General features: G+C 68.3%; 1 protein-coding gene across 1 annotated transcript; it reads left to right on the top strand.

Annotated features, from left to right (window-relative positions):
* The first annotated feature begins 586 nt into the window (after positions 1-586).
* LOC132320816 (integrin alpha-M-like) lies at positions 587-8,899 on the top strand. Its single transcript, XM_059834449.1, has 26 exons — positions 587-650; positions 856-986; positions 1,093-1,244; positions 1,332-1,485; positions 1,667-1,817; positions 1,899-1,972; positions 2,085-2,214; positions 2,812-2,960; positions 3,047-3,187; positions 3,263-3,469; positions 3,875-4,005; positions 4,090-4,247; positions 4,741-4,895; positions 4,990-5,121; positions 5,645-5,718; positions 5,808-5,949; positions 6,307-6,414; positions 6,523-6,602; positions 6,688-6,765; positions 7,101-7,182; positions 7,278-7,385; positions 7,654-7,737; positions 7,830-7,900; positions 8,092-8,158; positions 8,599-8,709; positions 8,816-8,899. The coding sequence occupies exons 1-26, from the start codon at positions 587-589 to the stop codon at positions 8,897-8,899; spliced, it is 3,018 nt and encodes a 1,005-aa protein (XP_059690432.1).
* The last annotated feature ends 468 nt before the right edge of the window (positions 8,900-9,367 follow it).

The following is a 9,367-nucleotide window of genomic DNA, read 5'->3' as shown; positions in this document are numbered from 1 at the left end:
CTGGTGGGTCCCATCTCTGTCGTGATGGTCGATGGGGTGATGGGGTGGCAAAGGTGGGGACGGGGGGCACAACAGTGGGTTTGGGGGGGGGGGGTCTGGGAAGGTGGGTCTATCATCCACAGTGAGGGGGCCCAGTGGGGTCTCCTGGTCTCTCTTGGGGTCTACTAGGGTCTACTGGGGTCTCTTGGGGTCTACTGGGGTCTCTTGGGGACTACTGGGGTCTCTTGGGGTCTACTAGGGGCTATTGCGGTCTTTTGGGGTATGCTGGGATCTCTTGGGGTCTGCTAGGGTCTATTGGGATCTACTGGGGTCTATTGGGATCTACTGGGGTCTGCTTGGGGGCTACTGGGGTTCTACTGGGGTCTACTAGAGTCTGTTGGGGTCTTTAGGGGTCTGTTGGGCTGTACTAGGGTCTGCTGGGGGCTCCTGGGTCTCTTGGGGGGTACTAGGGTCTTTTGGGGTCTACTGGACCTACTGGAGGATACTGGGGTCTGTCGGGGCCTGAGGGGGGTGGGGGAATATGGCATCACTCTGTCCTGGGCCACAGGCATGCGGCCCCACGGCGCAAAGGGCCTGTGGGGTGAACATGGAGCTGCGGGGGCTCTGCTTCCTCCTGCCTGTGGGGAACAGCCTGCCTGCCACCCTGCCAGGTATGGGGGGGCCCACACTGGGGTGAGGGGCCCTATGGGGTAAGGAAAGCCTGACACTGGGGCGGGCGGGCTCTATGGGGTTGATATGGATGGAGAAGATTGGACGCAAGGGTAGATGGGTCCCACGGGCTGGTGAAGACCTGATGCAGGGTCAAGTTGTGCACCTTTCCCTCTGCCACCCCCCTATTTCTCCTCCCCTCCCCAGGTTGCCCCATGAAGGCCTCTGACATCGTCTTCCTCGTGGACGGTTCAGGCAGCATCTTGGATCCCGACTTCCAGAGGATGAAGACCTTCATCACACAGGTCATGAGCCGGTTTGAGAGCACTGACACACGTGTAGGTGCCATTCCCACCCCCCACCCGCAGGACCAGGTCTTGGGCACCCATGGGTGGCCTGATCCTGCCCCATCACACGTCCTCCCCTTCCCCCTGCCCCGGCCAGTTTGCCCTCATGCAGTTCTCCAGCACGTCCACCCTCCATTTTGACTTCGCCACCTTTGCCCGGTTGTCCCCGGTGGAGCGAGTGAGGGAAGTCCAACGCATCAAACAGAGCAGAGGGACCACCTGGACGGCCAGTGCTATCCAGACCGTGGTGTAGGTCCTGCCCCCAGACCCATCCTGCCCCCTCTCTCCCCCTTGGTCATCCCAAGCTGACCATCCCTTCAAACCTCCCCGGGGCAGGAGGCAACTCTTCACCCTCAGGGAAGGAGCCCGGGAAGATGCCAACAGAATCCTCATTGTGGTGACGGATGGGCAGAAGTATGGGGACGTGCTGGACTATGAAGTGGTCATCCCCGAAGCGGCGCATGCGGGGATCATCCGCTATGCCATTGGGGTGAGCGAGCGCTGTCCAAACATCTCCATCCATCCACCCACCCACCCATCTCCAACGTTCTCCATCCATTCTATTCATGTCCGTCCATCCCTCCCTCTCCAAACACCCCGCCATCCATCCTTCCTTCCCCCCCCCAAACAACTTCTCCGTCCCTCCATCCGGCCACCTTCTCCGACCACAGGTGGGCAGTGCCTTCGGGGATCCAGCCGCCGTAGAAGAGCTCCACACCATCGCCTCTGAACCCAGCAAGGACCACGTCTTCCGGGTGGACAACTTTGACGCCCTGCAGGGCATCCAGAACCAGCTGCAGGAGAAGATCTTTGCCATCGAGGGTACTGGGGGGGCCGGGGGTCAGCTGGGGGACGGCCGAGAGGGGCGGTTGGTGCCCCCCGCTCACCCCTGCCTCCCCCCAGGCACCCAGTCCGCCCACAGCAGCTCCTTCCAGCTGGAGATGGCCCAGGAGGGCTTCAGCGCCCTGCTCACCCCCGTAAGTGTCCCCCAGCCACCCGAGCTCGTCCCCACGCCCATGGGGTGTCCTTGAGGCAGGACTGACGCCTCTCCCCCCACCACTGTCCCCCTCCCCGTCTTTACTGGTGCAGGAGGGGCCCGTACTGGGAGCGGTGGGTGCCTACGACTGGTCCGGAGGGGTCTTTGTCTATGGCAAGAGTGGGGACCCCACCTTCGTCAACGTGTCCCGAGCCGCCGGGGACATGAACGACGCCTACTTGGGTAAGGGCTGCCTGGGACGGGGACGGATGGGTCCCCGCCAGGGTGCCGGGGACGGTGGTGTCCCCCGTGGGGGTCCTGAGGACGTCAGTGTCCTCTGGAGGGTCCCAGGGACATGTCAGCAGCCTCCTGGGGTTGTGGGGAGAAGTCCATGTCCCCGTCAGCATCATGGGGACATCGGCGTCCTCAAGGGTCTTGGGGATGTCATCAGTGTCCTCATGAGGGTCCCCGTGTGGGGCTGGGGACATTCAGTTCCCACGAGGTTCCTGGGGCCATCGGGCGCTGGTGAGGGTCCCCGTGAGTGTGCTGGGGACATCGGCATCCTCACAAGCGTCTTGGGGATGCCAGGTCCTTGCGAATGTCCCCGTGAGAGTCGTGGGGAGATCGATGTCCTCACAATGTTCCTGGGGGCGTTGGTGTCCCCATGAAGATCTGGGGGATGTTGGTGGCCCCACGAGGTCCTGGGGATGTTGGTGGCCCCACGAGGTCCTGGAGATGTTGGTGCCCTCACGGGGTCCTGGGGCCGCCAGCATCTCCGCACGGCTCCTGGGGCCGCTGGAACCCCCAGGAGGGTCCCCCGCTGACCCCCGCTGTGACCAGGCTACGCGGCCGAGTCCCTGTCCCTGGGGGGCAGCCGGGCGCTGGCGCTGGGGGCCCCCCGCTACCGCCACGTTGGCCGCCTCCTCCTCTTCCACCTCCGCGGCCCCCGGGCTGCCTGGGAGCTCCTGGCCGATGCCACGGGGACGCAGGTAACGGCGGGGATGCGGGGAGGGAGCAGGGGGGTGCTGGGTGGGGGGAACCCCCCAGCCAGCCCCATGGCTGCTTCTCCCCACAGGTGGGCTCCTACTTCGGGGCGTCCCTGTGCGCCCTGGACACCGACGGGGACGGCTCGGCCGAGGTGGTGCTCGTGGGGGCCCCCATGTTCTACGGGGCCGGCAGCGGGGGCCACGTGGCCATCTGCCCCCTGAGGCCGAAGGTAGGGGACCCCCACCCCACCCCACCTCGCCCCAGGGCAGGCAGAGGGGGGCACCCAGCGCCTCGTCCCCCCCAGGGCGGCCAGCTGCGGTGCCAGCAGACGCTGCAGGGACAGCCCGGCCACCCCTTGGGGCGCTTTGGGGCCAGCCTGGCTCGCCTGGGGGACGTCGACGGGGACCGGTGGCCCGACGTGGCTGTGGGGGCCCCGCTGGAGGACGAGGAGCGGGGGGCCGTCTACATCTTCCGCGGGAAGCAGGGCGGCATCGCCTCCCAGTACAGCCAGGTGAGACCCCCGCCGCCGCCGGTGCTGGGGTGGGGATGTGCCAGGTCATGGGCGCCTGCTGGGTGACGGAGAGGTCCCGGGTGGTGGGGACATCCTGGGTGCTGGAGAAACCTTGAATGCTGGAGGTGTCCTGGGTGCTGGAGATGTTCTGGGTGCTGGAGACATCCTGGGTGCTGGAGGCATCTTGGGTGGTGGAGAGGTCCTGGCTGCTGGACGCACCTTGGGTGCTGAAGATGTCTTGGGCGCTGGAGGCGTCTTGGATGATGAAGGCGCCTTGCGTGCCGGAGGTGCTCCGGGTGCCCAAGATGTCCTGGAGGCCGGAGGTGCTCCAGCTCCCGAAGATGTCCCAGGTGCTGGGAACATCCGGGCTGCCAGAGTCGTCTCACCCGCCTCTGTCTCCCCCAGCGCATCTCAGGTGGCCGGTTCTCCAGCGGGCCACGCTATTTTGGCCAGGCCATCAGCGGTGGCCAGGACCTGACAGGGGACAGGCTGCCGGACGTGGCCGTGGGTGCCCAGGGACAGGTCCTGCTGCTCAGGTGCGCCCGGGGGACCCCCTGGGACCTTCCACAGCCTGGAGGAGGCAGTGGTCGCCACCAACCCCCCCCGCTTGTCACCGCCAGGTCCCAGCCGCTGCTCAGGGTCCGGGTGACGGTGACTTTCCAGCCCCAGGAGATCCCCGCGGCCGCCTTTGACTGTCAGGAGGAGGAAGCGCTCAAAGGGGAAGTGGCCAAGGCTAAGATCTGCTTCCTCAGCACCAAGAAAACCCCTGACAACTTTGGTGAGACCCCCCAGATATCCATCTGCACCCCCCAAAGCATCTGCAGGTGTCCCCAAGACCCTCCAGAAGTGTACATGACCCCCCAAACCCCCTCCCCATGGTCTCAAGACCCCCAGAAGTCCACCTGTCCTCCCAAAGCCCCTCCAGCTATCCCCCAAGACCCCCAGAAGTCCCCGTGGCCTACTACATCCCCTTCCAGATGTCCTCAAGACCAACCAGAAGTCCCTCTCACCTCCCAAAGCCCCTCCAGGTTTCTCCAAAGCCCCCCAGATGGCCATCTGGCCTCCCAGAGCCACTCCAGCTGTCCTCAAGATCCCCAGTCCCCCTCTGGATGTCCCCAGATCCCTCGGAAGTCCACGTGGCCACCTAAACCACCTCCAGATGTCCTCAAGGCCCTCCGAAATCCATCTGGCTCTCCATCTCCCCCTTTCCCGCCACCCTGGGGGGCTGCCGGCGACCCTGGCCACCCACTTTCCCCTCCCTTTCCCTGCAGGCAGCCAACTTTCCGCCACCCTGCGGTACCAGGCGGCCCTGGACCCCGGCCGGGCGATGGTCCGGGCCGTCTTTGCCAGCAGCGCCGCCGTCCACAACGGGACGCTCCAACTGGGCGTCGGACAGAGGTGCGAGACCTTCGCCATCGCCTTCACGGTGGGTGTTGGAAAAGGCCCGGCAGGGCGGCCGGGGGGTGGCCCGCCCCATGGCTCCAGCCTGGGGGACACGGCGGTCTCTCCGTGCCGGGCAGGGGTGCCCACGGGACACGCTGACCCCCCTGGTGCTGCGCCTCACCTACGATGCCACGGGGGACCCCATCAAGGTGGCCGGGGGCCTGCGGCCAGCCTTGAGTGAGGACTCGGAGATGGTGGCCATGGGCACGGTAGGGGCTGGGGGCACCCCACGGCGGCGGCGTTGAGCGGGGAGTGGTGGTGGGGCAAAGGGTTGGGGGGCTGTGGAGGGCTGGAGGGCTGGAAGGAGAGGTGGGATGGAAGGAAGCATGGATGGATGGATGGACGGACGGATGGATGGAGTTGTGGAAGGAGAGGTGGGATGGACAGAAGGACAAGAGGAGAGAAGGCCAGATGGATCCACGGACAGAAGGGAGGTGGGATGGATGGGCGGGAGGAACCAAGGGAAGACGGGAGGAGGGACAGAGACGCACGGACAGAAGGGAGGAAGGCCATAAGGACGGAGGGATAGGTGGACAGAAGTTTGGGAGGAAGGACGGCCACGTGGAAGGACATCTGTGCGTGGGGAGGGTCGGAAGGACCAAGGAGAGGCAGGGTGGGTAGGCAGATGGACAAACGGCTGGCTGAGGGGTGGGAGGACAAAGGAGAGGAAGGGCGGACAGGCAGCTGGCCGGCCGTGGGACGGAAGGACGGACGGACGAGGCGTCTCCTCAGCTGCCCTTTGAGAAGGACTGCGGTGCCGACAACATCTGCGTAGACGACCTCCAGATCTCCTTCAACTTCTCAGGGTAGGTGCCCCCCGTTCCCCGTGTCAGGGGGACATCCGTGGACACCGGGGTCTGCCCCCGCTTACCCCACCCTCTCCGTCCCCCCCCAGGCTGGAGACTGTCGTGGTGGGGGTGACCGACGTGGTGGACATCACCATCACCCTCCGCAACCGCGGGGAGGACTCATACCGGGCCACTGTCCAGCTACAGCACGCCAAGGCCCTCTCCTACCGCAAGGCCGTGGTACTCCAGGTACCCCCACCGACCCCCCCCAAAATCCTTCAGAGCCTCCAAGACCCCCCAGAGCTCCCTAAGACCCTCCACAAGTCCATGTGGCCTCCTAAACCCTCTCCAGATGTCCTCTAGACGCCCTAGAAGTCCATCAAACCCTCTCCAGAGGTCCTCTAGAACCCCTAGAAGACCATCAAACCCTCTCCTGATGTCCTCAAGACTCCCTAGAAGCCCATGTGGCCTCCAAAACCCCTCCAGATCTCCTCAAACCCCCAGAAGCCCATCTGGCTTCCAGCCCTCCTCCAGATGTCCCCTGAACACCCCAGGTCTTCTTGCCCACCCCCATCCCCACCCTGACACCCCCACGGCCATTCCCAGTCCTCCAGAAGGTCCGCGTCCCTGCGCTGCAACTCGGAGCCGGCGGAAGGACCGCAGCGCAGGACCCTCTGCTTTGTCAACCACCCCATCTTCCGCCCTGGAGCCGAGGTAGGGGGTAGTCCCCGGTGTCCCCACGTGCCCCCAGCCCACTCGGGCGTTTGGGGACGTCACGCCGAGGTGGGTTGGGGGGTGACGCCCGGGCGTCCCGTCCTGCAGGTCGTGTTCACCGTCACCCTGGACGTGCCCCACGGCGCAGAGCTGGGGGACGTGTTGGAGGTGGTGGCCAATGCCAGCAGGTGAGGGGCAGGGGCACGGGGGTGCGGGGTGGTGTCGGACAGTTGGGGGGGGTTCGGTGACCCACGTGACACCCCTCTGCCACAGTGACAACGGGGCGCAGGGCAGCCAGGGGCAGCACGCCGCGATCCCGGTGAAGTACGGCGTCTTCCTCGTCCTCACCAGGTAGGGGCTGCCACCTCCGCGGGCCACCCACCACCTCACCCGTGTCACCTGCCCCCGTCCCCATGTTCCCAACGTGCCACCATCCCCTGCCCCTCATCCCCGCCGTGCCCTCCTCATGCCCACAGTCCCCGACGAGCCGCCGGCTCCATGTCCCTCACCCTAACCGTGCCATCCCCGTGGTCCTGGTCCCCAGCGTGCCACCCGCCCCACGTCCCTCATCCCCACGGTGCCACCAGCCCCCTGTCCCTGTCCCCAGTGTGCCCCTCCACGTGTCCCCAACGCGCCCCCGCCCCGCGCCCCGCGCCCCGCGCCACGTCCCCTCTCGTCCCCACCAGCGGCCCGGACTCCACCAAGTACGTCAACGTCTCGACCCGCGCGGGGGCCCCAACCAGCGCCCCCGTCACCCACCACTACGAGGTGAGGGGGGGCAGGGAGGGCGGGGGCCACCCCGGATGGCTGGGTGCCCCGTCCCGCCGGGGGTCCCGGCCCCACCGTCCCCCTCCCCGCGGCAGGTGAAGCTCTTGGGTCAGCGCAGCCTCCCCGTCAACGTCACCTTCCTGGTCCCCACGGCCCTGGGGGGCACCCCGCTGTGGGACCGGCTGGAGGTGACCCCCGACCAGGTAACGGCCCCCCCTGCCCCCCTGGACGGGGGGGACCCCAAGCAGCTGCCCTGAAATGGGGGGCGACCCCAAGCAGCTTCCCCCAAATAGGGGGGCGACCCCGTCAGCTGCCCCCCAAATAGAGGGGGACCCCCGTCAGCTGCCCCCCAAATGGGGGGGACCCCATCAGCTGCCCCCCAAAGAGGGGGGCGACCCCGTCAGCTGCCCCCCAGAGCGGAGGCCGCCCAGAAAGGGGTCCCAGCCGCGGGGTTCCCCGCCTGCCCCCCAGCAGGAGCTGGCACAGTGCCGGATGGTGGCCGAGCGCCCGGGGGGGCCCGACGCCCCCCAACGCCTGCGGGAGCGCCCCGTGCTGGTGAGTGCCGCCCGCGGGGAGCTGGGGCAGGGGGAGCTGGGGCAGGGGGTGCCCCCGGCCCCCCGTCACCCCCCGTCCCTCCGCCCGCCCAGGACTGCGCCGTGGCCGCCTGCCGGGAGCTGCAGTGCCGGGTCCAGGGGCTGGAGCCCCCCCGGGCGCTGGGGTTCAGCCTTGGGGGGAGCCTGGCCCTGGGCTGGCTGGTGCCGGTAAGGGGGCAGCCGTGGGGCGGCGGGGCTGGGGGGCACGCCGCTGGCAAAGCGGGGGCGGGGAGGGCGTCCTGGGGCAGCGGGGCACCCCACGGCTGCCCCACCTGTCCCCCCACCCCAGACGCAGCAGCCCAAGGTGGTGATGCAGAGCTCGGCCCGGGTCCTCTCACGATGTGGGGCGCTACTGGAACCCCACGGGGGAACCCCACCTCCAGGTGCACCCGGGGCCCGGGTCTGTGGGGGGCAGTGGGGCGGGATGGGAGTCCGGAGGCCTGGGTCCGTGGGGGGCAGTGGGGTGGGATGAGGGGACTGGGTCCGTGGGGGGCAGTGGGGCGGGATGTGGCGCCCAGAGGCCTGAGTCCGTGTGGGGCAGTGGGGTGGGATGTGGGGCCCGGAGGCCCGGGTCCGTGGGGGGCAGTGGGATGTGGGGCCCAGAGGCCCGGGTCCGTGGGGGGCAGTGGGGCAGGATGTGGGGCCCGGAGGCCCGGGTCCGTGTGGGGCAGTGGGGTGGGATGTGGGGCCCGGAGGCCCGGGTCCGTGGGGGGCAGTGGGATGTGGGGCCCGGAGGCCCGGGTCCGTGGGGGGCAGTGGGGCAGGCTGTGGGGCTCGGAGGCCCGGGTCCGTGGGGCAGCCCTCCCCGCCCACCCCCCCGCAGGTGCAGACAGAGGTGGAGCTCCTGGAGACCCCCAACCCTCTGCCCCTCATCCTGGGGGGCACCGCGGGGGGGCTCGTCCTGCTGGGCCTGGTGGCGCTGGGCCTCTACAAGGTGAGGGGGCGGGGCCTGGGAGAGCCCCGCCCACGTGGGGCGGGGCGGGGCGGGGCCTCCTCCCCTCCCCCACCCCGGGCTCACCCCCCCCTCCCCCCCCCCCCAGTTGGGCTTCTTCAAGCGCCGCTACAAGGAGCTGATGGAGGGCGACGGGACCCCCACGGCCCCCCTGGGCGACCCCCAGGGGTGAGGCAGCCCCCCCGCTGCCCCCCGGGGGTGTCCCCCTCTGGGGGGGAAGGGGGCGCCCCCTCATTAAACCCCGAAGCGGCGGAAGGCCCCGTGTCCCGGTGTCTGCTATGGGGCCCGGACCCCTGGCCCCACACGGCGCAGCAGCCAGGGCAGGTTCGGGGCGTTTATTGTCGGGGGCGCGTGGGGGGGCCCCTATTTCTCGTAGCCTGTGGGCAGGGGGTTGTTGTGGGGGTTGTGGAAGAGCGTGTGGTTCCCGTCACCCCACGGGAACGGCTGTCGGGAGAGAGGGAGACGGGTCAGCGGCATCGGCCCCTGGGCCCATCTACCCCGGCGTCAGGCCTGCCCCACCCCATATCCCATCCCATGGGGCCCATCAACCCGGCGTCAGGCCTTCCACCCCACATCCCATCCCATGGGGCCCATCAACCCGGCGTCAGGCCTTCCCCACCCCATAGGGGCCCATCTACCA

This window comes from Gavia stellata, unplaced genomic scaffold (genome assembly GCF_030936135.1).
Source record: "Gavia stellata isolate bGavSte3 unplaced genomic scaffold, bGavSte3.hap2 HAP2_SCAFFOLD_525, whole genome shotgun sequence".
Lineage (NCBI taxonomy): Eukaryota > Metazoa > Chordata > Aves > Gaviiformes > Gaviidae > Gavia > Gavia stellata.
The sequence above is the reverse complement of the archived record's forward strand: the minus strand, read 5'-3'. Positions and strand labels throughout refer to the sequence as shown.